The sequence below is a fragment of the Antechinus flavipes genome, chromosome 3 (genome assembly GCF_016432865.1).
Source record: "Antechinus flavipes isolate AdamAnt ecotype Samford, QLD, Australia chromosome 3, AdamAnt_v2, whole genome shotgun sequence".
NCBI classification, from domain to species: domain Eukaryota; kingdom Metazoa; phylum Chordata; class Mammalia; order Dasyuromorphia; family Dasyuridae; genus Antechinus; species Antechinus flavipes.
The window spans coordinates 609,939,928-609,967,287 of record NC_067400.1 but is presented as its reverse complement, the minus strand read 5'-3'; the positions used below and the strand labels follow the sequence as shown (position 1 = coordinate 609,967,287).

General features: G+C 45.3%; 2 protein-coding genes across 4 annotated transcripts in view; one reads left to right on the top strand and one right to left on the bottom strand.

Moving 5' to 3' along the window:
- Positions 1-53: 53 nt before the first annotated feature.
- On the bottom strand, positions 54-17,084 carry LOC127556010 (uncharacterized). Of its 3 annotated transcripts, none has more exons than XM_051988824.1 (5): positions 16,940-17,084; positions 12,729-12,865; positions 10,568-11,423; positions 9,206-9,379; positions 54-2,811 (listed from the first exon to the last, which is right to left on the bottom strand). In XM_051988824.1, coding segments are annotated over exons 1-5 (1,242 nt in total). In that variant the 5' UTR covers positions 17,014-17,084; the 3' UTR covers positions 54-2,810. The 3 variants fall into 3 exon arrangements, with proteins under 3 accessions (XP_051844784.1, XP_051844782.1, XP_051844783.1); XM_051988822.1 differs by having other exon boundaries at positions 54-7,048; positions 16,940-17,082; XM_051988823.1 differs by having other exon boundaries at positions 54-7,048; positions 16,485-17,039.
- A 317-nt stretch (positions 17,085-17,401) lies between these two features.
- LOC127556007 (ATPase family AAA domain-containing protein 3) overlaps positions 17,402-27,360 on the top strand; it is a 54,394-nt gene continuing 44,435 nt past the window's right edge. Inside the window, exons 1-4 of the mRNA XM_051988820.1 lie at positions 17,402-17,685; positions 23,056-23,132; positions 23,753-23,854; positions 25,456-25,515. Of these exons, the coding sequence (XP_051844780.1) occupies positions 17,478-17,685; positions 23,056-23,132; positions 23,753-23,854; positions 25,456-25,515 (447 nt within the window). The 5' untranslated portion in view covers positions 17,402-17,477. The remainder of the gene's footprint in view (positions 17,686-23,055; positions 23,133-23,752; positions 23,855-25,455; positions 25,516-27,360) is intronic.

The following is a 27,360-nucleotide window of genomic DNA, read 5'->3' as shown; positions in this document are numbered from 1 at the left end:
TCTCCTTTGTCCTTTGGTAAAATGTCAGATGGATGATGCAATTTAAAAAAACAAAACAACAGATCTGTTTTCTGGAGCAGCCCGATTTCCAGGCCTGATGTGTGTGTGGCGGAGAGGAGGGAGTAGAGAGGGGACCCTTTTGTCCTCAGTCTTGTCAAGCAAGGTTAACATGGTGTGCTAGAAAGAGAAACCGTCCAAATCTTGGCTCTGCCGCTTACTATTCCCTGTGTAATCCTGGGCAGGTCAATTCCTCTTTTAGAATCTGCTTCCTCATCTGAAAAATATCCCTGCCAGTTTTAAATGCAAAATTTTTCCTTCCTCTGTTCATTTTCATGAAACTGGCCAAACCCTATTCAACATTTATTAAAGACGGCTTTGTGTCAAACACTGCTGGGTGCTCCATAGAAGGTCAGAGCTTGGAAGGAGCTTTTGAGTCCAATTCAGAATCCCTTTGATATCATCTGCAGCAAATGGTCCTCCAGACTCTGCTGAAGGACCTGGAGGGAGGGACAACCCTTGCTTTCCTGTCTACCTCTAAAAGTGAACACTCAGCTCAAATATGCCTTTCCATCACTTCTACCCATTGTTCCTGGCCCTACACGCAGGGATTTAACAGAATTAGCGTCATCCCTCTGCTTTCTAGTTGCCTTCCTTTGGGCCCTCAAAGGTTGGACGAAACAGCCCTGGTGGAGTGGGACCACTGGGCTTGGAGTCCAAAGGAAGGCCTGACTTCTGACGCTTAATAACCTGGTGACCTCTAGCTTAATATCAGCTAGTTTTCTTCTCAAGAAAATGGGGATGACTTCCCCCCCACCTTTTTTAAATTAAAGCTTTTTATTTTCAAAAAACATGGACATAATTTTTCAACATTGACCCTTGCATAGCCTTGTGTTCCAAATGTTCTCCTCCCTACCCCTTCCCCTAAAAGCAATCCAATATGTTATACATGTTAAAATATGTTAAATCCAATATAGATAAACATTTATACAATTATCTTGCTGCATAAGAAAAATCAGATCAAAAAGGAAAGAAAATGAGTAAGAAAACAAAATGCAAGCAACATCAAATAGAGTGAGAGTATTATGATGCACATTCAGTTCCCGCAGTCTTTTATCTGAGTGCAGATAGCTCTCTTTATCACGAGATCATTGAAATTGGCCTCATTCATCTCATTGTTGGAAAGAGCCACGTCCATCAGAATTGATCATCTCATAATCTTGTTGCCGTGTACAATGATCTTCTGGTTCAGCTCATTTCATTTACCATCAGTTCATGTAAGTATCTCCAAGCCTTTCTGAAATCATCCTGCTGGTCATTTCTTACAGAGCAATAATATTCTATAACATTAATATACCATAACTTATCCAACTAATGGGGCATCCATTCAGTTTTCAGTTTCTGGCCACTACAAAGAGGGCTGCCACAAATACTTCTGCACATGTAGGTCCCTTTCCCTCCTTTAAAATCTCTTTGGGATATAGATCCAGTAGAAACACTGCTGGATCAAAGGGTATGCACAGCTTGATAACTCTTTGAGCATAGTTCCAAATTACTCTCCAGAATGGTTAGATCCATTCACAACTCCACCAACAATGTATCTGTCCCAGTTTTCCCACATCTCCTCCAATATTCATCATTATCTTTTCCTGTCATCTTAGCCAATCTGAGAGGTGTGTAGTAGTATCTCAGAGTTTCCCTTTTTTTGTATCCCCAATACTTAGCACAGTGCCTGGCACATAGCAGGCAATTAATATATGATGACTTGAAAAAAAACCTGATCTCAGGGTGGTGGTGAAGAAAGAGATCTGTAAAGTTTAATGCATATTTATGTAGTGGTTGGAGTTCTTAACTTTTGAGCCCAGCAAATCCTGCCTCAGACACTTACTTAATCATTTAACCTCTTTCCATCCCAGTTTCCTTATCTATAGAATGGAGAGGTTGGATTGATGGCTTTGGAAGCCCCCTCCATTTCCAGAATCTATGAATTATAAGCCATGGTCCCAGCACTCCTGGAGCTCAAGATTACGGCATCTAACAAGGGAATAAAAAGCATTTATTAAAGCACCTATTTTGTGCCAAGTGTTGGGATGCAAATACAAAAAGAGAGACAGTCCCTATTCAAGGAGCTTACATTCTAGGTAGACCACACATATAGGGGAGAGGGGCGGGTGGGAGTTATAGCCTGCCTCAGAGATGGTGAAAGGGACTAGAGGGAGGGATTGCTCTGCCCTTTCCAGAAGCAATGGTGGTTGTTTAATAGTTTGACTGGGGAGGGGGGAGGTATAGGGGGACTGATGAAAAAACTACTTTAATGCATAAGGCAAACGCTCCTGTCCAAATAATTTACATAGGAGTGTCTTTTTTTTTCCTATTTTATTTTATTTTTTTCTAAAGTTTTTTATTTTCAAAACATATGTACCAATAATTTGACAACACTGATCCTTCCATAGCCTTGTGTTTCAGATTCCCCCACCCCCTCCCCTAGATGGCAAGCAATTCAATATATGTTAAACATGTTAAAATATATGTTAAATCCAATATGTGTAAACATTTATACAATTCTCTTGCTGCACAAGAGAAATTTTAAAAAAGAAAGTAAGAAAACAAAATGCAAGCGAACAACAAAAAGAGTGAGGATGCTATGTTGTGATCCACCCTCAGTTCCCACAGTCCTCTCTTTGGGGGCAGATGACTCTCTTCATCACAAGGTCATTGGGACTGGCATCGATCATCTCATTGTTGGAAAGAATCATGTTCATCAGAATTGATTGTTGTATAATCTTGATGTTGTCATGATCTCCATAGGAGTGTCTAAATTAAAAGCATATTGTTAGAAAGCAATTTTATCAATGACCTCACAACTAGCACAAGTATTTGTGCCAACAGCAGCATTGCCAATTAGTAACCTATCCGGCCTTACCTAGTGGGCTACGTTAACAGGAAGTCTGCTTTCTCCAAGGCAGCCCCAAATACCTTTGGACCATTCTCTTGGGCAGAAAGATTTTCCTTACTTGCAACCTAAAATCTGATTCGTTCCACACTCATCTGGCCCTTACGTCTCCCTGCCACCACAATCCTGGAACCACAATCTAATCCATTTTGCCATTGCCCTGGAAAGGAGCGTGTCAAGCCCCTCTCTTAGGGTCCCCACTCAAAAGTCCTATAACCTCCCCTCACATCCCTCCCTTGTATTTATATAGCTTTTCCTCTTTTAGAAGGAAAGCTTCTTAAAGGACAGGTGCTGTCTTGCTTTTTGTGTTTGGATCCTCACATCTGGCACAGTGCCTGACATATATTGTTTGCTTATTAAATGCTTTTTTTATCCATCCATTCTTTGTTCCTAATTTTGCTCCCAGGATCAAGAAAAACAAGACCAATGCTATCACATTACAACCTTTCAAATCTCCGAAGATAGCTATCATGTCATCGCTTCCAACTATGCATTCTTTAGCTTGATCTTAATTTATTCTATTGTTTGGAATTTCCTGGTCTTTTTCCAGCCCTAACTCCTAATATAGCCTGGCTGTATATGGGGAAAAAAAAAAAAGCATTTGCAGAAGGAAGGTAGCCACCGGGCCCATTTTAGATGAGGGAGACAGACTTCACGGGCACTGACTTGAAAAGGCTTGAAGGACTTCCACAACTATTAAGGATTTCTTGTGTGAAAGGGAATAAATATGGTGTTCCAAGCAAGCTGGGTGTTCACTAGGGAGAAGGTGCAAATCCTGGTCATGCTAACTTTCTTCGCCACATAATGATGGGCGTTGAGCATTCACAGCGAAAATGGGAAGATGGAGGAAATTACTTAGCAAAATCTAAAGCACGAGGCAAGGATGACAACTCCTCCAGAGGGAACATCTGCAGAATTTGCTGAGTAGCCTAATAGGCGAGCCCCCCCACCAAGGGAGCCCCGCCTGTCTCAGAGAGAAGCAAAGCAGAGCTGCCCAGATCCAGCTTCCATCTCTTTAAAGAGCCGGTCACGGGCACAGAAAGCATGACCCCAAGGGGGAATCAGCAGGGATCGGCCTTCTGCAGAGCCTTCAGGGTCAGGGGTCGCAGTGAACTGGGAGGGGGCCTATAAATGAGTCCAGCCCAGCCCTTCACATGGGACCCAGAGCTCTTGCAACCACCTCTGGGACAGTAAACCCCTCTGCACTCAGCTCTTCACAAAGCAGGAGGGATGGGCTGGAGGGCTCATGTTTATAGGGTGTTTTGAGATTTACAAAAGGCTTCCAAAGCATCATTTTACATAAAATCTCACTTGATCCCTGGAATCCTTTCTAGCTTGAAATCTCTGATTCTATGAGTTAGGTGAGCCAGTCTGAGAACAGCCTACGTGGCTAAGGAAGAGATGTATATGTCTATATATGTGTATGACACACACACATATATATGTGGTGACCTCATTTGGGATTTTCTTGGCAAAGAAACTGGTTTGTCATTTCCTTCTCCAGCTCATTTAATGGATGAGGAAACTGAGGCAAATGGGGTTAACTGAGGCAAATCAGTTAAGTGTCTTGAGGCCGGTTATAAACTTGGGAAGAATCATCTTTGTGACTCCAGGCCTGCAACTCTATTGCTTGGAATACCATATTTATTCCCTTTCACACAAGAAATCCTTAATATTTATGTTAGTCATTCAAGCCTTTTCAAGAAGGCTTGCCTATGAAGTCTAGCTCCCTGGACTAAGATGGGTGGGGTGGCTATCTTCCTTCTGCAAATACTTTTTTTTTTTTTTTTAATACATATACAGCAAAACTATACTAGGAGTTAGGGCTGGGAAGACATCAGGAAATTCCCAACCAAAAAATTAAGATCAACACTATTTTATACCACTTAGCCACACACAGACACACACAATTTATAATATACATGTGGTTATATATATTTTTAATATTTTTATCATGTATTATATTTTTTTATATTATATAACGGGTGTGCTGCTGATTATTAGATTTTCAGCGTAAACATTCGATCCCTAGCGAACGTTCTAAGTCAGGGTTTTTGTTTTGTCTAGGCGTAAGGTGTTGGAGAAAACCAGTGCAAATTAAGACTTCTGTGACTCAGCGTTGTATTTAATGGTGCTTGATGGTGACACGTGTAAGGTCTTGGAATGCAGTTCTAGCATACATATACCATGTCCTGAGGCATGGGTGAAAATCAAAATGTTTATATGCATGAATGTGGATGTGGATGTGTCTCTATGTCATTAGACTGTAAGCCTCTCCAAGCAGGGACTGGTTTTTGCCTGTTTGTAGCAGTACTTAGCACATAGTAGCTACTTAATGTTATGTAGGAAAGCCTTGTAGTCCCGTTACTCTGGCCCCAAGCCAACTCTCCATTCTCTGGGTCTTGATTTATCTCTCTCCTCTCTTCTCTCCCACTCCCAGTCAGGGCAGAGAGCTTCACTTAGGACAATTATAGCCCATGGGGCGGATCCCCCCAAATGATTTTCACCTGAGTGTCTCTGGATCCAGCATTTATGCTGACTGGAACTTCCCATGTGCCAACATCAGGCATGGACCCAAAGCTTCTGGTTTGGATGAAACCGGCTCAAGTGAAAGCCCTTTGAAAAAAAAGATTAAAAACTCTCCTTTGCAACCCAACCAGCAATCAAAGAGGATTCTGGGCCAGAGATTGGAGCTGCAGTGCCATCTCCTGGCCACAAAATACCTCTGACTCATTTCCCCCAGAGTCTGTTTGGTCTTGGTTGCTGCCATTAAGGGGGAAAGCTGACCCTATGACATTGTCCCCTTGGGGATGCTATGTCTTGAGCTGCCAGGTAATGATCACACGAACGCTCCTCGATAAAAATCTGGTATATTTTATGTCTAATCAGACAGGAACTTTCTTTGGAATTCTGCCAATCGGTCCTAACATGATTGTCCCACCTGTCACCTAGAAACCCGGCCTTATCTCAAAAGTCTAGCTTGTGACCCAACCACACATTCAAGTAATAAACATAATTCAGGTGTCTTAAATGTTAAGGAGGAAATCGTGTACTGAGGCAGTTGCTTCTGACTCCTCCCCGGATAGTTAATTAGACCCAGTACATACACTTTTATAAACCCCAAAGAGCTGGGAAGTGCCGGGGACGTTCAAACACTATCAAGCAGAACGTTTTATTTAATCATGTTTGTCATGTGGCCAACACCAACACCAGCAGCTCCTGTCCCGGGCTTTGTCCCCCCTCTTTGCTTGCTGAATATTTATTCACTCTTCAAAGCTCAAATCCATCACTACTTTGTCCAGGAAGACTTCCCCAATCTCTAGCTTCCACCCCACCGAGCCCTGGCTGGCAACAACCTTCTTCCTTGGATCCACATTGCTCTCGGCAGCTCTCTGGGGCACTCTTCTCGTAATATTGTATGTTCGGGTTTATTCTGTGTATGTTATCCCTTTGAAGACATTAGCTTCCTGCATGTCATGTAGAGAACCCCACTTGGTACTTGTTTGACTGGATTGAATTGAGAACAAGAGTTGTCTTAGCTTAACTTTGTATCTCGCTTGGCGATGGTAGGTATTTAATAAGAACCCTTTAAGCAAGAGAATGAATGGATAAACAGCTCTCCAGAAGAAGCCAGCCCTTCTCTGCTTGGTTTTAGCAATGGGGACGAGAGAGAGAAGTCTGTGTCTCCTTCGGGCTTCAGATTTCTCTCTTCCAAGATGGCACCTTCCAGTCTTTGGCCATTCAGAACGCAGCGCCATCTCGTCCTGTCCCTCTTTTGAAGGCAGGCCCCTCTGGATTTGGGGTCTTCACGCTGGAAGACAGTGACCGACTTGCTCTCCATTCCACAAAAGCAGAGAACCCCGGAGAATGCTAAGGCTTCAGCCTGGAGCTTCATTAGCCTTCCAATCCCGTTACTAATGATCCTGCCGCGTTAAAAAGGAATCCAGATGGGGAGGCTTGGAGCGTTCCTCAAACTCCTCGGCCCTGGAAGCCAGTTCTTGTCTGTAGTTATAGAGGAACGGTGAGTCCTGGCTGTTCCTCAGCCACTCATTATGTTTGTGGGCTTCATAGTGGAACTGGGAGCTTTTCATCTCATACCTGAAAATCAGAAACAGCTGTGCTGGCCCACAGAGATGTGGCGCAGCACAGGTGGTCAGAGTAAGCAGGGACCCCCAACCTGGGAGGGATGAGGGGCTGTACGAGGGCGGGGGCACGGGGGACAGCAGTGGGAGACAGAGTGAAGAACACTCCATCTGTGGCTTACCTGTTCACCCCACATCAGGCAGTCAAAAAAAATGGGGAGGGAGAAGGAGAGGACAGGGAAGAATTGTCCAGTTCTATAAACAGGGTCGCCCATTATTTTAATTGATCTGATGCATAAAAAGGGAAGCTACTGAGTGGATCTAAGTCTGCACAGCCTGCCAGAGGAGAGGAAATGCAGACGTTGCCGTGTGCTGTTAGTATTGTCATCCCTTTGATTCTCTGTGAAGAGGATACGGGGGCTAATGAGAAGATGATGACAAGTGCTTGGAATGGGCCCTTCCCCTTTTGCCCAGGGACCACAGCATCAGCCTCTGGAGCACGCGTCTAAAGAGCAAAGGGTGAGTGAGGGCACAAGCTGCTGAAATAACCAAGGCTCGGGAGTGAGTTCAGTCAAGCTGATCTCTGCCGCAGACCATGTTGCATCTGGAAGCATGGCTGCAGACATCTCCCAGCCACTCCGAGTCCTGGAAAGAACGTCTGCGCTCAAGGTATTAAGGAGGGATTACATGTTCCCATGTTGTCATAGGGCATCCAGCAGGCTGGGCACGGAAAGCCAGGAGCGCGACCAGCCATGTGTGCGGTCGGCCACAACGGGGGCCAGCACAGTTCTGAGATTTTATGTGGGGCTTCCTCCTAGGGGAATGAAGGGTTTCTGTAGAAACAGAGTAACAAACACTGTCCAAATTGTCCGAGAACAAACAGCCTAGTGTCTGACTCGGGGCTACGGGGCAGCTGGGAAACAGACTAGAACAGAGTGCATCTGAAATAACAAGCCACTTGGAATACGGACAGCACTGCTCCCCGAGGAGCACAACGCCTGACTTTAGTCAAACTTTAAGACCTGAGCCCAGCTTCCAGCTCCTTAGTTCAGCTGTTCCTCCATTTTTTATAGACTATGTAACTTTCTTTTTTCCAAGAAGAGACTATGCTTTCTGGCAGTTGGCGCTCTGCCTGTTAGATGAGGTTGCCTAGTAACATTGTTACTAGGGATAAGATAGGAGGAGGGATCAGGTAGACACCAATTCACAGATCGAAGACTGGAGGTTCAAAGACCTCTTCAGTGGCCTGTAAATTGGAGGTGGGGGTGGAAAGGTAGGCAGTGGAGGACCTCAAAGAGCCCACCCCCAGGCTGCACAGGGAAAGTAACGAAGCAGTCCTGGGGACAGGCCCCATTCTGGGGAGGGGGTGGGAAAGGGAACCAGCTGCTATATCAGGAAATCTCAGGACTGAACTTTGTCTAGAACAGGGCTCACAGCAGGATGGAGGGTGGGGCACAGCACAGCTGCACAAGCCACCATCTTCCTTCTGGCCTTGCACTGACAAATCCAAGGCAGGCTAAGGAGCCATCAAGACTCCTCGTTCTTGAGCAGAGGCAGAAAACGGGTCACCACTAACCCTCATATGGGCCGGGAGTCTTCAGATGGATGTCAATGTCTTTAAAAAATATTTGCCTTTCAGAGAATCTGATTTGGCCACCCCGAGGGCCTTGGGTATTGCTGGTGTCCCTGATATGGGCAGCCCAGAGACAGCCTCTCTAAGCTTTATCAGGCTGGCTCATGGACAGCAGGCTCATAGCCTAAGTCTGGATTTCAAGGTTCTCCATCCTGGAAGAACCTGCTGGAGGTTGAGGTCTCCTGGCAGGTTCCTGTCATACCAGAAAGAGGCTTAGGAAGAAGGCTTCAGCAGGGGTCCTTCAGTTCTCCATGAAAATTAAGCTACAACCTGCTAATTACCCAGAGTGCTTTTAAAATGTGGCTGAAAAATAACCCATGGTAAAGGTGCTTTTCCAATTCTACTAAAAGAAACAGGAGGTAGTCCAAGAGAAACCCAAAGGAGCGAGGACTTCAGAGCCATAAAATAGAGCATCCCGGCAGATCCAGAAATGGCTCAGATGGTCCCAGAAGGCTATGGTCTCATCACGCCTGCTCTGGCCCCTGGGAGGCAGGAGCATCCCTTTATTTCCAGGGCCCCCAAAGAACTCTTAGCACCTACCACTTGGACCTGGGACCTCGGGTCCGTTCCAGTTCTTGCTGCCTCTTCAGTTCTAGTACCCACTCTTCCTCTGCCCGAAGGCGCTGCAAACGGAGTCGTGTCAAGGTTTTCTGGATTGGGTCCATGGTCCCCAGGGACTGATGCACATTACTTTCTGTGAGGGTCTGGAAGAACCTGCAATACAGAGACATGGGGTTCTAAGCTGTCATGGTACCCCTTTAGTTTAGCCCCAACTCTGGTTCTAAACCCAACAACCATTCTCCAAGTTTCCCTCGCCTGAGCTGATCTGATTAACCAAGATGTCACTTGTCAAAACAAATGGCATGTTAGTGACAGGCCTTAGGCTTGGGTGTCTACCTCAAATGTACCACCCTGTAGCACCTGGGCTATATATAGCATGGGCCCAATAAATAGTTTTTTTAAAAGAAAAAAAAAAAAGAAAAATTATCCTTTTTTTTCTTGACACAACAGCCATGTCTCACAATACCCAAACGACCACAAATCTACATTTTGCATGACTACACGTGTAAAACCCACATCAAACTGTTTCTCAGGACAGGACTTGGAATTCAGAAAAATGAATGTTAAAAGTGTTTTTATATGTAATTTAAAAAATATTCAAATAACTGCAAACCATCACCTCTCCATACAAAGTATTTTTTTTTTTTTTTTTGCTGAGGCAATTGGGGTTAAGTGACTTGCCCAGGGTCACACAGCCAGGAAGTGTTAAGTGTCCAAAGAACATTTTTTAAATGTGCATTTAGGGATTACTGCCTCCAATGGATGCAGCCACTGATGGAAGTAACAGACATCCTGGCTTGCTAAAGGGACTGATTTGTTAAAGCCTCCCAGAGAAGTGGTTCCAGGCCCTGTTTCTTTGAAAGCCACAAATGGAACATACCCTCTTAAAGATGAAAACTGTGACTTGGGGCGTGGAAGAGATACCTTTATTTCAGATGTTTTAAAACTACCCTCCCCCCCATTTCCCACAAAGTGCCATCTGGCAGAGCAAAGACTTAGGAGTGGCGCTTTCTCTGGAAGCTGCCCCCCACTAAGCTTCGCGGCAACTCTTCAGTTATAGGGGAAATCCCACCAAGGTAGCAGGAAGAGCCGGGGGGAGTATGCAGGGGCCCGGACACAGAACCTGCTAATCAGAAGGCCTGAACTGGAATCCTGCCTCAGATTCTAACTGTATGATTGGGCAAGTCATTTCCTCTAAACCTCAGTTTTTAATCTTGCAGTTAGAGAATAATACCAGCATTTATTTACCTCCCAGGACTGCTAGATGCCTCCTCAGAGGCCCCACCTATGAAAAGAGACTCTGCAAACTGAAAGGGGCTGTGGCTGCAGTCTGAGTGTTACCTTTCGTTCATCTCCTGAGCCAGGGGAGAGGAGATTCCAGGCACAGGTAGGCAGTAAGGGCTCCAGGAGTGGTCCAGGGCATCTTCCTCCCTGGGTTCAGGGGTCATGCAGGCCCGGCGGGTGGCCCAGTGCCCCGTTTTACAAGTTCGAGATCGAGACGGTCTGCTAGGAGTCATTTTCTTTCTGCTCCCTCCGGGCCGGATGAGCTGAGGGGGAGGCTGTGCACAAGCATTGGCTTTGGCTGAGGTGGGTCTCCAGATGGGCCTGGGGGACTGTGACCGAGACCGGACCCATCGAGTCCTCTTGGAAGCAGGGGAGAAAGAATGGGAGCGGGTGAGAGAAAGGGACCTGCCTCGAGGTATGCCGGGAGAGCAGGACCGCACTGGGATCTTAGGAGGCAGCAGGGACTTCACCCCGATCACGTGGGGTGCCCCTAGTTTCGGGGGGAAGGCCTGTGCAGGGGGTCCATCCATCAGCAAGGTCACAGATGGCAGGCAGCTAGTGGGGGCCACCTCATTTCCCAGGAGGCCTGCTCTATACCTGCCGGGAGCCAGGGATCTCACCGGAAGGCCTAAGGTCCTAAGGCTTAAGTCGTTTCCCACCGGTCTGGCCAAGGGCACGGGCGCCTGTGCCAGGGCTTCCCCCTCCTTCGTGGGAGATGGGCCACGGTGGACTTCAGGCCACTGAGCCTGAGTAGACCTCCAGAGGTCAGTGGCCTCCGAACCAGAGCCATCGTCAGTGTCAGAGTCTTGACTCGAGCTGGGGACCAAGCGTGGGCACACGTGGACCTTCAGCTTCTGTAAACTTTCTTCTAGGTCCTCAATCGTGGGACTGTCTTTTCGAGGAGACAAACCAGCTGCACAATTAAAAGGGAAAGGCAGAGTATAAGATCTCGCAAGTCACAGGCCTCCATGCTGTTAGTTACCAGGCTTCTTACAGGGCCTGATAGCCTCCCCACCCTGGTAACTGCAACTGGTCCAGCAGCCAAGTGAGGCGCTTTCTAGGAAAGTTCTGTCTTCCCTTTAGTGGGGGAGATATGGGGATGTCCCAGAACCCCACGGTCTGAAGAGACAAATAGGACTTTAGGACCCATTTAGGGAACCTGGCTGGTGCATTCATGTCATATTATACAGTAAAAAATTGTAGGTCTTTTCTGTGCATCGATGGACAACCTGAGTGGGCTTAGCTGTGGTTTGTGATTCTTTTAAAGCAAAACCTAAATGCCTCATTCTGCACTCAGCCAAGTATGATGATGTAAAATGAAGCTTCAGTAAAGGAAATGATCATTTTTTTTTAAGTTAACCAAGTTATTTTATGCTTCAAATAAGGCAGCGGGGATGGGATGGGAGTATATCTATTAAGTAGTAGACTGAGGTTTGGTTCCATTCCCCAGTCCTCTGGAAAGTTTATATGTTTATAGTTGGGAGTTCCTGCCTGAGGGCCCAGCCGTATTATATGGTGACCAAGTGGGTGCAAGATATCCCACATAGCTCCTTGTACCTGCTGCCTGGCCCTGGACACTTAGCCACAGCCCATGTCCCACAACCCTGGACACAGCAACAGAACCATTCCTTCCACTCCTCAAGGAATTGGAGCCATCTGATTATAGCTGCAGTAGGCTCTTCCTGGGAGGGTCATCTCAGATGCCCCTGTACCACCTCTAGATGTAAGTTTTTTCTCTCTTTTTTCCTTTTTTCTCCCCTCTTCTCTTTCTCCTTACCTCTCTTCTCTCTTTCTCTCTCCCTTTCTTTCTTCCTTTCTCTCCCTCTCCATATTTTCTTTCTCCATTTTCTTTGTCTCTCCCTTCCTCTCTCTTCTCCTCCCTCTTTCTCCTTTCACCTCCTTTCTCTTTTCTCTCTTCCTTTCCTCTCATTCTCCCTTTGTTTTCTTTCTCTCTTTCCCCTCTCTTTCTCTCTTCCTCCATCTTTGGAATCCTCATTGAACCTTTTTTGGGACCTCTCCTTCGCCCTTGCCTCACTCTCCCTCCTACTGTTTGTCTTTGCTCTCCCCTGATTAGATGGTCAGCTCCCTGAGAGCAGAATTTATCTTCCTGCTGTTGCCCCTGTGACAGCTTGTAGTAGGCAAGCCCTGCACATTTGAGGGATAAGGATTTGGCTCCTTCTGCATGAGCCGGTGATGCCCAGGGCTCGCTCATTCTTACCCATTTCTTCCTCTTGAATCCATGAAGTGTTTTCCAGATTGCCCAAGGATGCCTGGCTTTTGACTGATTCATGGGAGTTAGGATGTTGGCCATGGGTGCTTTTCTGAGTATAACGGAGAAATTCGTTTCTTTTCTCTCTTCACAAAAACAGAAAACACAGAGTCATTATAATATCAAGCATTTCCTCCCTTTTGGGTCTTTCTCGGTGTCCCTCCTTTATGTTCAAGCTTAAAAATCACCCCCATTTGCACAATTTCTGTTCTTTTCTAATTGAGTGGAGAACATTATTTTCCAGGATGACCAAGATCATCAATTAAAAAAGTTCTAGCAGGAGCGTAATTAGGGCACGGGGATAGTCTCACTGGTAGCTCACCGGGGAAATCCTCAGTTCTGTAAACCATTGGAATTCTTTACTCCTGGGCCTGTTCCCATTTCTCTTCTGGTTCACTTACTTTTTCCTATCTGATAGCTCTACAATGACCCTCCAAAGAAACATTCTTACAAGGTACTCTAAAGGTTCTAGGTGGTAAGGTTAGAAGTCAAGGAGATTTCATCTTCCTGAGTTCAAACCCAGCACCAGACACGTCCTAGCTGCGTGACCTTGGACAAGTCACTTTATCCTGTTTATCTTAGTTTCTTCATCTGTAAAATGAGTTGGAGAAAGAAAAGAGCTAGAAAAGGCAAGAAAACCCCAAGTGAGAATGCAAATGAAAGAGCTTGGGAATATAGCTGGCTCTCCTAATCTTGGCTACCTTCTGATTCTCATATTGATGAAATCAGTCACCTTCTAGGTTAAGGCAAAAACACAGTGACTGGGTGAGTGGAGAGAAGGAGAAGAATACCATATACATTGTGGAGGTGATTGGACCTTGGGGGAGGGGGTGTGAAGGAATTGAATTGAAAATATTGAGAAGTTTGAAAGAATGGTTTCAAAGGGAAGATAACAAGGTCCATTTTGATGATGCTGCAGCTTTGTTGGCATCTTAAAGTAAAGCCCAAGTTCTCTGTGCCCATGAATCGTCCTTCCTTGCAAAGGAAAGTTTTCTTAAAGAATGATGAGAAATACAATTTTCTAGAGTCAAATGTTCAGTTCTTTCTTCCAGACCAAAAAAAAATCTTCTCATACCAAACCCATAACTTTACTATCTCTCTCCCTTCCCTTTTCAGTTATAGGAAACAGCAATTCTGAGAGGAAACCTTCAAAAAGTAGGGAATAAAATCATTTTTGTTTATTTGAAGGAAGGAGGAGGAGTAAGGATGTCTGTTTGAGGCCCTGGAACATTTTCCCTTTCAATGTGTGCTTGGGAGTTTGGTGAGGGACCGACACAAACCTCTGACTCACATGCCCCATTTAGGGTTCAGATTCAGGTCCAGAACATCATCATTGACTAACACACATAATAGCTGTTCCCCAAAATCCCTTCTTCTCTTCTCTTAACCAAGGATCTCAACTCCTGCTTCTTTCCTCCCTTCTTCCTACACCACAAAACTCTGTATATTATCCACTATTTTGCTGATGAAAAGTCATTCTTTTCACCAACTCATCTTCAACCCTATCCCCCAAACAAACCCCCAGCCTCCTCTTGGAGCTTGTTCCTTTGATTACAGACCAGCCTCCATGAATCTTCCATTTCTCTCCAGTTCTTTCTCCTGCCCTGCTTTCTATAAACATCTCCAGGTCTCATTTATCCTTGAAAAAACCTTCACTTGATCTTGTATTCATCAAACTGATAGTCCTGTTTTTTCCTTCCTTTCCTACTCTTCTATAATTCTTGATTCTAATTTCTCTCATCCCATTTACTTCTCATCCTCAAGAAACTTGGCTTCTGACCAGACTATTTCACTGAAACTATCTTCTCCAAGGTTACCAGTGATCTCTTAATTGCTACATCAGATGGCATTTTCTTAGTCCTCATCCTTCTTGACCTCCCTTCAGCATTAAACACTGCTTCTTCCCACCTACACATCCTCCTCCACTTGGGTTTTCTTGACAATTCTCTCTTGGTTCTCCTTCTTGTTCAACCTATACTTGTCTCTTTTTCTGGATCATCCTGTTCCCTAGGGCTCTGTCCTGGGCCCTCCTCTCTTCTATTTATTCCTTCTCCCTTACTGATCTCATCAACTTCCCTGGGTTCGATTATTTTTCTTATGGCCCAATAAATCAATAAGATTTTTTAAAAACAATTTTGATTCTCTAATTTTCAGTCATGTTTTACTCTCCATGTCCCTGTTTGGAGTTTTCTTGACAAAGATACAGGAATGGTTTGCCATTTCCTTCTCCAGCTCATTTTACAGATGAGGAAACTGAGGCAAACAGGATGAAGAAACTTGCCAATCACATAATCAATAAGTATCTGAGGCCAGATCTGAATTCATGAAGATGAGTCTTCCTGACTCCAGACCTCAAACTCCTCTGGCTGCCAAGTTACATCGTCCATATGGCTGACCTGATAAAGAACTATCTTCACAATCTGGAAGTTCTGGGTTCAAGTTCTGCCTGTCACAGTCTAGCTGTGGGACTGTACATGTTTCATAATCTTGCAGTGTCCCCAGAATCTAAGTGGTGAAGCAGGTGCAAATCTGCATTGTGAAGGAGATTGCTTATGTGAGCCACAACTTCTAATCCAATATATCAGGCACCATGTTAGACTCTAAGGATACAAGGTCTCTAAATGAAACAATCTCTATCTCAAGGAGGTTACATTCTATCAGGGAGAGACAACATGGATACCTAGAAGTACATTCAAAAAAAAATCAAGGTAATTTTTTATGTGGAGAGATTGGGGGAAAGGAGGATGGGAAGAATGGCTCAAGAAATGGCTCTCAGATGGGAGAAAGAATTTGGACTTTGTTTTGGAGCAGATAAGGGATTCTATGAGGCAACCTGAGGAGGAAGTATGCTCCTGCATTGCACAAAGGGAGACTCCTCATCACTATCCTGAACTGCAGTCCACCATCAATAACTGCCTGGTTGGACAGCTCCATCTGATGGTCTCACTGACATTTCAATTTGACGAGTTCAAAAGAAAACTCATTTTTTCCCCTTTGAAACCGGTTTTTCAAACTTCTTGGTGTCATTCTCAACTCATTTCCTTTTCTTTACCTCCCCCACCCCAACTAAGGTACTATCATTTCCCCAAAATTATGTCAACTCCGCCTCCACACTGTATATGGCATCCTTCTCCTTCTCTCTACTCACTCAGTCACCAACTGCGATCGGATCTGAATCATCTCACTTGGGATTATCACAGTCCAATGCTCCAATAAGCACTTATTGTCAGTGCCTTCTAATTGAGCTTCTGTCTAGCAATCTTTCCTTTTTCCAACGCTTCTGCTCCTCCCTCCCAAAAAAAACCACCTTTCTAAAACAAAAATCTGACCGTGTTACTTCCTCTCCTCAAAATCTTTGGGAATTCTCTATCGTTTTTAGGATAAAATACAAACTCCTCAGCAGTGATATTTAAAGTGTCCTACGGTGTACCTTCAGTCTGCTTTTTCAAAAATTGTATGACACTCAGCTTCACTTACACCATTTTCCAGACAATCTGCTCCATGTCAACCGGCCTTCCATCTCCCACCTCCCCCGTTTGCAGAGGCTTGTCCTCTCCCCTCCTCCTCTCAGATTCCCTGCTCTTTTCCAGGCTAAGCAAACTCGCATTTCTTCCGCTGCTCCTGGCGCCTCGCTTTGCCCCCTTGACATCCCTCGGTATATATTTCGGATTTGGAAACCTTTCTCGCAGATACATAGTTACTTACATGTATCTCCCCATTTGAATGAAGGTTTTGCCTTTCCTTGTATCCTTAGCACAGTGTCTAGCACACAGTAGATGATAAATACTTGTTGTTTAATTGTATCCTCCCCAATAGAACATAAACCCCATAAGTCCCTTGAGGGACTATTTCAATTTCGTCTTCCAAAGTCTAGAAACTAGCACAGCGACTGTACATCTTAGGCACTTAATAAATGCTCGTTGAATGAATGAACGAACGAATGAATGCAGGCTCAGCTCTGGGTCCACCTCTTACAGGAAGGCTTCCCTGGTCCCCTCGGTTGCTAGTGCTCCAGACCCTGATTCTCTGGGTGACTTTGAGTACCCTGGTTTCACTCTCCCCTTCGGGGCAATGAAGAAGTGGGGCGGAGGGGGCTCAGTGAGCTCTAAGTATTCTGCCAGCTCGGGCGGTCTCCGGCTCCTCTTGCTGTTCGCACTCACCGGAGTGGGGCCCGGTGCCCGCGCAGCACGAAGCTCAGGGGCTCCTGGGGAACCTGTTTCTTCGCTGCCGCCATGGTCTGAACTCTGCCCGGCGTCCCCTAGCAACGGGGCACCGCGCTCCGTTGCTAGACGGAAGTGATGACACGAGAGAGGATCCTCTTTCCGGCCATGGCGCCCTTGAACGTCCCCTCTCGGCCTCCGTTGCCAGGGACCCCGACGACCCCATTCGGCCCCTCCCCGACTACCTTTGCCCCGGAGTCGCTGGCAGCCAATGGGCTGCTGTAAACCCGAACCTCTCCTGCAGGAGACGGAGGAGGGGCTCTAAACGGGGGAGGAGTCAAACCTCCCCGCAGCCAATCCGAAGGCTGAACGTCCCTGAACGCGAGGTTCGGGGCACGCGCTCTCCGAGAGCTCGCCCTCTAGGGGGCGGATTCCTGTTCTTGCGCTTGCGCCCTGGGCGCCGCGTGACGGCTCGCGCCGCGTGTGGAGTCTTCTCAGCTCGGCGGGCACGCGTGGGGGGTTCGAGGGGCGTTCTGCCATGTCGTGGCTCTTTGGCGTCAACAAGGGACCCAAGGGCGAGAGTCCTGGGTCCGTGCTTCCCCTGCCGCCCTCTGTGGGAGGGGACGGCAGCGGGGACCGGGCGGGAGGTGGCGGGGACCGACCCACGCCCAAGGACAAATGGAGCAACTTCGATCCCACGGGCCTGGAGCGCGCGGCCAAAGCGGCGCGCGAGCTCGAGCATTCGCGTGAGTAGGTCAATCTGTGGTCACTTCTCCCATTTTCGGCTCTCAGTCCTGGAAACGTGAGCCTTCCCCCCTTCCTCTTGGGCTCCTTGGGGAAACTGAGGCTGGGGCCATTCCCGATCCCTGGGTGAAACTGGAAGCCCGACCTGTCCCCGACACTCCTGGCACTCTCTTTGGAGGCTTTCTCTGAACAGAAAGAGCCATGCATATGAAGCTTGAGACAGATGAGGTCTCCCCTGTGCTGCCCTTTGACCCTCCCGTGACCTTGGGCTTTTCACCTCAAACCCCCTTTCCCTCCCCCGCCTCAGTTGCCTCATCCCTGCTGTGGGAGAGGTGCAAGACATGGTGCTAGAGATCCTTGGTCAGAGCCAGAGGGTGGAGGGAGAGGGGAAGCTACTCCCGGAGCACGTGGGCTTAAGTCGTTCTCAGTAAGCATCCATTGAGCACCTTCTGTGTGCAAACAAACCCCTTGGTCCTAAGCTCTCAAGGATCTGTGTCCAGAGAAGCCTCGCTCTCTTGGGATGATCGCAGGGCCAGGGCACTGGAGTCTGAAGGTGGGACTGGAAGGGAGAGAGACACAGGGTATCTGTGGGTGGGGAGGGGCATCCAGGGCCAAGCTGGGACTCCTTACCGATCCGGTGCTGATTGGGGAAGAGGGGGGCTGAGACCTGAGGGTCTGCACGAGGAGGGGGAGGGGGGAAGGTTCGTATCCCAGCGATGTTATCAGGTCAGAATGGACAGAACTCGGTTATAGCAGAAAGCAAAGAGATGGGGGGCATCCCGCACGTGAGACTAGTGTCTCAGGTGTCTAGTGACAGTCATGGGAAAGTTAGGGCAGGGGCTTGGTGGGGAACAGGTTTGGTTAGGGATGTGTTTAGGAAGTCTGGGATCTATTTGGAGGTGTCTTCTCAGCAGTTGGAGGTAAGAGACCCAAAGTCTGTCATAGAAGAGAAAATAGATCCTTAGGAGCTGATGGGATTAAGTGAAATTGTACTGACAGGAGGCCATTCTTCAGATCTCTCTCTTCCAAATTTGCCTGCTGATGTGGAAAAGGGAGGGAGGCATATGAGAAAGGGGCCATGTGGGGGCTTGGTCAGAATCGAGAGGAATACTGACACAGCAGAGAATGGCTGATGACACACGGTACCCAAGTGCTTTCAGACAGAAATGGGGGCTGGACAGGTGGGCAGAGCAGGGTAGAAGTCTCAAGCCAAGCCCCCAGTCTAGTGATGGTAGCCTTGTACTTACACTTATTTTTAGGGTTCTAGGATAGTGGGAGGCTGCAGAATGCAGACCTAGGGTCAGGAGCAGAGAGAGCACAGTACCCTACAGTTAAGGTAATATGGCAATTTTTTGGATGCAGATTGCTTTAAAAAAATGTCGAATTTGCATGACGCAAATTTACTTAAAGTGAGATTGTATAAAAGGAAAAGGGAAGAGGATACAGGCCAGAGTGTTGGAAGATTATCTGTCTCTCCCTAAGATTGTGAAAGAAAGGCATTGGACTTTAAGTGGTCTTTAAGAATGCTTATGCCATTGACCTAACAAGGGGCATTTTTAATAACCCACTCTGCTCTAGGATCCTATTGAAGTTTTGGCGATTTGGACAGTATTGAGGGTGGAAGACCACTTGTTGGAGATGGAATCAAGCTCTACCTACCTTTACTAGGTAGAACTGCAGAATAAATTAAAGCAGAAAGGAACTTTGTCTTTTTATTTTAGAAATGGGAAAACTGTTCAAGGTCACGTAACTACTGCTAGAGCCAGGGCTGAAACCAAGGTCTTCCGACTCTTCCCACTGCCTCATACTTCTCCTTGAATTCCAATCCCTCTGGCATTAATAGTGAAAGTAGTTGTTAAGTATCAATATGAGTAAGTGCAGGAAATCGCTTTTAACTACTATTTCCTAAGTTAATTTCTCCATCTAATGATCTAGGTAATTCTGAGAAGAGGGTGCCTTGGCAACAATATAATTTGTTACTTGCAACTTCCATGTAATCATCTTTGGTTCCATTAGGATTTTTCTCTTTTACTGTAGCTAATGTAGCAGCTTATACTCAATAAACAGCTACACAGTTATGTTCAGATCGCCAATTATCTTTTCACTCCACTCCATACCTCCCATACCAACCATGGGTTGATTCTCATCAACCAAACTCATTTCCACTTCATTGAACAATCTAGACTATGGAACAAGTAAGGATAACGTGACAGCTTAGTAGTGTTATTATCAAGTCGTTGACCTTTCTGCTGTTGTCTCTTTCTCTGGTTCTTCCCAGCCTTTAAAAGGCACGTGTTCTGTAGAATTTGTTGCTTTTACTCCTTGTAGGATATGCTGTAGTGAGAATTCTTTTTTTGTGTATGAATTGGACTGGAAGGCCCCTTAAGTCCCTTCCAGCGTTCAAATTTTGTGATTGTTTGGTGGCTTTGTCATCTTTATGAAGATGACTCTCCAATCTCATATGTCTATAGTCTTGCTTTTAACCTCTGTGCCTCAGTTTTCTTCAACTATAAAATGGGAATCATTCTACTACCTTCATGACCCCACTGAGGAATGATTCAGGCAATATCTATACATAATGCCTGAAACATAATATGGGCTTAATTGATTTTTTTTTTCTCCTTCATGTCTCTCTTACATTCTAGACTAGTGTTTCCAATTGCCTGAGAAATATCTTCACCAATAGGATCTTGGAGTCACAGATTTGGATCTGGGAAGGGACCATGAAGATTACCTAGGCTTATCGTTCATTTTATAACTGAGGCCCAAGGACAGGCATATAGTTAATAATGCTGGGATTTGAACCCATTCTCTCAGAGTTTGTTCCTTATCTTGCTGATGCTGCCCTTATCATCACTCAAATTCACATCACTCCAGATTACAAATTCATCAGCGGCCTCGTTTTTCTTTCGCCATCCCTACTTCTGAGAATGTTGCTGCTAACATTCTTTCAAGTTAGATTGAAGGTCATTTTTGTCTCCTCTTCATTCCACATTCCATTGCCAGATCAATCTCACTGATTAATTAGGTTCTCAGTCATCAGTACAAAGACTAAGAGTTGAAATCATCCCCATTCTTAAGGAATTCTTTCTATGGGAAAGATTTTCCCAATAACATTTTAATCTGATTCCCTTTAGCATTCAGGGGTGTCCTGGCTGTGAACTTCATACCTCTACCTTCAGCTGTGGCCAGAACTCAATCTTATCCTTTCTCCTTTCAGCTCCTACACTTTGGGTTCTGTCACTCCCCTTGCTTAGTCCTCCACATTGATCCCGTCATTCAAGACCCAGAACAGATAGGAGTCTCTCACAGATACTTAAGCTCTGAGTGAGCACTCCCTCTCTGCTTTTGTGGTTAGTCTTCTTTTTTACTTGTCACATTTGATGGAGATAGAATTCACATAATATTGCACACTCCTTTTGGGAAAAAGACCATTGGATAGCTAGGTGACACAGCAGATAGTGTGCAGGACCTAGAATCAGGAAGACTCCTCTTCCCAAGGTCAAATCTAGCCTTAGATACTTGTGTGATCGTGGGCAAAACATCATCTCATTTACCTCAGTTTCCTCATCTGTAAAATGAGCTGGAGGAGGAAATGACAGACTCTTAGTATCTCTGCCAAGAAAACCCCATGGCTTCCTTTGCAACATTCTCTTCAGGTCTCCTTGTAGCTCTAGGTGTCAGTTGTCTGGGCAGGGCTAGAAGTAAACTGAAGCCACAGATCGGAGCTCATACTGAGTGAGGGAGGAGTCCACGACCCTTGCACTGAGCCCAAGCTAGCCATCATTGATGGGTTCTCATACCTTTGTAGAGCTTCATTCCATCCCTCTGTGGTGTACCTCCTCCCACATTTTTTGTTCTAGATTTTGAATTATATTCTCTGGCTCTGGTTAGTTTTGAAGAGACTTGAGCAGATCAGGGATGCTGCTGTCAAGGGCTGTATTTTCTAGTCTCTTCAGTGGTTTGTATTTTGGAGAAAACTTTATTCCTATTCAGATTCACAGAGGCCAATGTGCTTTCCTCTTACCTCTTAGCTGGGCCAGCAGAGATAGCTGGGAAGCATTCTCATGTGATATGCTTCTCTTTAGAGAAGCTTGCTTTAGCTGGCAAGACCCATCTCTGCAACCTTTCTGCCTTTAGTTTCAGGGACTCACTGGAGCGGGTTTCATCATCTTAGGCAACATTGAGTCCCAGCTTGCAAAGACATGTTTCTATCTAGAGTGGTGTTTCTAAGGGATTTGTTATGAGGTAAAGTTTGTAAAGCATTTCACGAACTTCAGAGCTGTATATATGTCAGTTGATATTATAATGAAGCTCTTTTCTGCAACCATCTCTTGGTGTTTGGGTGACTGGTTGACCAAAATTTCTGATGAAATAATCCGAACTCAGGCAAGGGATAAGAATTCAGTCCTAAGAATTCTTAACTTGATCTGTTAGTTTTTAATTTATTGAAGAAAACTATGCTTGATTCTCCTTTAGTTCCTTGAAGGCCTGCACTATTTTTTTGGTGTTGTGTCCCTGGGCCATTATTCTCTCTCTCTCTTTTTTTTTAAATAACTTTTTATTGACAGTGCATTATTCTACTAGCTCAGCTAAACCACAGGTCCCCTCCAGTCTTTATATTGACCATCTCCAGTGCCTTCCATTACTCCTCTTTTCCTATAAGTGCCATGTAGCCTTTAAGACTCAGATCAAGTTTACCTTCAACCTCTATGGGAAGCCTTTCCTGAGCACCCCAGGGGCTTCTGCTTTCCTTTCCAAAACTGCCTGCAGTATCTTGTTTTTAATGTGTAAATCTCAGTGGAATGCCAGCTCCGTCAAGGCTGTTCCATATTTATTTTGATGTCCCCAATTACTGACACATACTGGGTGCTTAGTACATGCTTATTGATTGATTGCTAGATACTTTTTATGTGGTTAGGCATTATAAACTTATAATCTAAGGGTAGGTCCTTGTATTCCTAAAGGAAAATTCAGTAGGCAGTTGAGTTAGGCATTTGTTAACTGTTTAGGGTATTCTGGAAGACATAAAATAAGTTCACGGAGGAATTGCCTATTCCTTTGGGAATAAGGCTTGGATGGAGATGGAGTTTGAGTTAGACCTTGGAAAAGGAGTAAGATGAGAAGGGGCAGAAAGAAGGACAGGAGGAAGAAATAGTGTGAGCCAAAGCCCCAGAGAAATTTGGGAGTATGGAGGGGAGGCATTGACTGGAGCTGAGAAGATAGTAGAGCTCCTTGGGAGAGAGCCACATCAGTGGCTTCATCAAGGGGGATGAAGAGGATTCAGCAAGGAACAGGATGGAGAGCTTTTATAATGGGATGGGATTCTTAGAGACAGATTCTCCTTAATCATGCTCTTCATTGCCTCATAGGCCATGCCAAAGATGCTCTCAGTCTTGCACAGATGCAGGAACAGACCTTGCAGCTGGAGCAGCAATCAAAGGTTAAAGTAAGTGTCAGACTTTTTGTTGAACATCTCATGTCATATCTTCTGATTTCCAAGTTTGCTGGCTGCATTTTACCCCATGGTTAAAGGAAAAAAAGAAAAAGAAGATTTAAGTGGACTGGAATTGGCAGATTTGTGTGTCTTGGAAGTTTTCTGGGGTCCAAGTTTCCTTGACTTGATTTGTAAAAAGGCTTGGCCAGAGATAGATACATACAGTAATGGAGCTAAGGCTTTGTGTAGAGGGTCAAGTGCCTCTGAGGATGTCACTTTGTTCCAGCCCAGTACAGTCTCGGATGTCCTTTTGATAATGTGAAGTTCCCCAAATGGTATATCATAGTGTTGAGAATGAGAGGTTAGAGATCCAGAAATGCTAGTTTGCTCTGTGTGTGTGTGTGTGTGTGTGTGTGTGTGTGTGTTTCAGGGCTGAGTGTGTGTATGCTCATGTGCTCTGGACATCAGGTAGGCTTAGGAGCAACAGAATGATCTTATTGAGTTTCCATCTATTCATTTGGGTTCTCAAGCCTCTTTGCATGTAAGGAGTCATGGAGAGGACTAAGGGCCCAACTTCGTTTTCCTAGCAACACTTGCTTGTTCCCCTCCTGACTGTGTTATCCTTCTTAAAGGAATATGAAGCTGCTGTGGAGCAGCTGAAGAATGAGCAGATTCGGATCCAAGCGGAAGAGAGAAGGAAGACACTAAATGAAGAAACAAGGCAGCACCAGGCGGTGAGGAGCCATTAGTGTTGGTTATTGGCAGGGGAAGTGTCATAGGCAGGAAAGCTGCTAAAAATAGAATGCTTACTCCAGGTTTCTGCACCTAAAACTTGTTGTGCACTTTCACAATTATCCTGAAATACGGGAGGTTCGCTTATGGTTCACATGAAGGATTGTTGTCCTTGGTGTTTCTGGACTGTCTTTTGGAAGGGTTCCATGGCCATAGCCAAAGTGCAAGAATGCCTCTCAGTCTGCCCTGATGTGGGGCTTGTCCATCTTACTCTCTTCTTAGCTCTCACCAGCCTTTCCCACCCCTAGATGATCTTCCCATCCTAACTGGATGCTCTTCCCTCTCCAGTTCCCAGCACAGTGCTGGCCAGGTCAGCTCCCAGCAGCCCTGCTTTTGAATCCCACTACAGATGTTGCTCTTGTCTCCTTCTAGAGGGAGGGGGATAATGTGTGATGGGACTATGTAGTAGAGGTCTTCCTATAACCACTGCACTGCCCTTAAGGACTTAGCTGTCGAATTTAGTGATATTTTCTCCATGCCCCTTCTTGACTTCTCTGCTGCATTTGACCCTGGTGGTTGTCTTCTTCCCTGCATGCTTCTCCTGTTTCTCTCTTGGGTTTCTTCCTACCCCCACTGGGGATGCTCTATCCTGAGCACTCATTTCTCTGTATTTCTCATTGGGTGACTACAACTTTCATGATCCAATGCTTGTGATTACCCAGCACTGGTCTCTGAGTTCCATTTATTGTATGTCAGCAGACAGGACTCGCTTGCATAGTCAGTGCTCCTTCCCTATGGGTTCTCCCTGCCTCTAATTTCTCCCCATATCCCAGATCTGATTCTGCTCCAAATCCATTCATCTCTGGGACACCATGTTAATCTCTTTCTTTGGCCTTTAAAGCTCTTTAGCCTTTCCAGCCTTATTGCCCATTAGTGCCCCTCTGCTGTCTGTTCAGACAGGCCCAGCTTTTGCTCCCACAGGGGATTTCACCTCCTCTGTCCACGCTTTTCTTTACAGATTTCCCCCAGGCCAGGAATGCCTATGATCACGTTTCCTTCAGAGTCACTGTGAGATATTTCTGATTGCCCCAGCCAGTAGTATTCAGTCTTTCCCATTACCTCCAAAACCTTTGTCTTTATTTTGTGTATTCTCCTGGGATAGGATATAACCTCTTTGAGGCCTTGGAAGGTTTCATTTTTGTCTGAATTCCCAGCACCTACGTTCCTGGCACACATTTTGTTATTTATTATTCAATAAATGCTTATTGATTGAATGAATTATATGTCTTCTGTGAATTTCTTTTCATTCATTATTTAAATCATAAACTTGCGATTTCATTTTGTGGGTTGGGAATTTCTTTTCCAGAGCTAGATCCCAGCCCCTTTGTAATTTAAAGTCTTTGAGATTTTGTTTGAGTACTGCTTCAAAGATTGAGGAACTGTTGCAGTGAATTACTTGGAGAACGGTGGTTATATAGTTGTAGAAATATTCTAAGATGTGTATGCTTGTGATTATACTTCTGTTGAATTTGACTCCAAATCCTCAAGCCTCTTGTTTGTCACCTTGGGACCTCATGCTAATCACCTCTTTTTCTTTTTACAGAGAGCTCAGTATCAGGACAAGTTGGCTCGACAGCGCTATGATGACCAGCTCAGACAGCAGGTGAGCTGTAGCCAAGAAGCAAAATGAATGTAGCCATCTTTTCTCTAGATTCCTCTCTCCCTCCCTCCCTCCAATCCCAGTCCGTTGTCCTTCTCTAGTACCGGAGAGATGTCTGTTATATCTTTATTTCTGAACCTTGGAGTTGAAAATCAGGACTTTTTTTTTTTTTTTACTATTGTTCAACTATGGGTCTGTCTGTTTTTAATTTTTTTAATGCCATTTTCACTTTCATGAGATAAGATACATAGTATCCCATGTAGCCTTCCTCTTTTCTTTCCCAAGAACTATTCCATATGACAGATTGTATTTTTTTAAGAGGCAAAATAATCACTACAACTGAACAGTATATTGAAAACATCCAAAGATAGGTACAGTGTATAATATCTGCTGACCTCCGTGAAGGAAGCTAAATTGTGGTGGCTTCTCATAGGACAATGGAGCCTTGTCGGATCTTAATAATTTTGTTAAATTTGCATTTGACTTTTTGGCACATCATTATTCCTTTCACAGACATTGTTGTAGTTACCATGTATGTTATTTTCTTGGCTCGTCTTTCTTCACTGTGCATCAGCCCATAGACCTTCCTGTATTTCATCCCACGGCTCAGTAGTATTCTATTACATTCACACACAATTTATTTAGCCATTCCCCAGTTGAAAGGCACTTACTTGATTTTCAATTATTAATTATCAAAAAAGTGCTGCTCTGAATAGTTTGGATTATATGGGGATGAGACTCAGGATTTCTAACAGATCGTGATAGTGTTACGAACTCATGTGCCTGTAGGCTCTTGTTCCCTGGAACACTTTCATCCAGATTCTCTGCCTTGGATCAGGTGTCTGGGTCAGTCCTGGTTCTGAGAGTCAGTTGTTTGTTTATCAGTATTGATCTCTGGCTTTGAAAACTTATGATCTGGATTCAAGATTCACTGTGGGGAGGTAATAGCACAGCCTGTGTCTAAGTAGAATAAAAGGTGATCACCAAAGAGTTAGAAATGTTTAGTTAGCAACAGTGTCCCACTTTTGTGGCGGAGGAATGGAGCTCTCACCAGCTAGAATGTGCCCTTACCCCCTGGCCACATACCCCTCACCCTCTTGTCTTGGAGATATCTGAAGGCCAGGGTGAGGGGAAGACACCCCCCCACACACACAAACCGTGTCATCCTGGGGCATTGCAAGAAAATAAGTGGAGGAGAAGGCACCCTTTCCTTAATGGGGAGTGGTCACAAACACACCTTCTCTAGCTTTCCTTAATCTGTGAAGGGCCTTTTAATTTTAAGGAAAACAAATCAAGAAATTGAGTATTTAGGAAGTAGCATCAATTCTAAAATCATTTTCTTTAAGAAAAAGGCCTTCCCAAGAGTATGTACACATTTTTGAATTTCATCATGAGCTGCATATTCTATTCCAGACTCACAAGATTTTGCTGTAGAGCATTTGGAGGTGGAAGAAGGTTGGAGGGGGTAGGTCATGCATTTTGTTGCAGTGCTGTGGGACACAGAATGAAAGTATGAGGCCCTGCTCTCAGGGCTCTCTTAGTTGTGCTGTTACTGCAGCCTTCCCAACATCACTTGCCAAGTGGGGAACGCCAGGGATGCTGATTCTCGGCACCAGAGTTAATGCAGTGTTACTAAAGGAGATTTGGTGTGTGAATCCCTGCTCTTGTGTTTCCCATGGCTTCTCAATGCAGATGGAAGAAGCTCTGAGCCAGCTGGCCCTTTGCAGTGTAACCAGAGAAAGTGTTTGAACTTGGGAAGGACTTACATTCCCGCCTTCCTGGAAAGCAGGAAAGCCTCTGGGAATTGCAAGTGGGAGCTTCTTGACTACAGTGGCTTTTGAGGTGGGA

What these genes read in the sequence shown, in the direction of transcription:
- LOC127556010 (XM_051988822.1), bottom strand. Translation starts at nt 17,013, where the DNA reads ATGGCGGCAGCGAAGAAACAGGTTCCCCAGGAGCCCCTGAGCTTCGTG. An exon ending in GATTCAAGAGGAAGAAATGG is followed by an intron (nt 11,424 to 12,728) that starts GTAAGAATGAGC and finishes TTAATTGTGCAG; the next exon opens with CTGGTTTGTCTCCTCGAAAA. An exon ending in GCTCAGGAGATGAACGAAAG is followed by an intron (nt 9,380 to 10,567) that starts GTAACACTCAGA and finishes TCTGTATTGCAG; the next exon opens with GTTCTTCCAGACCCTCACAG.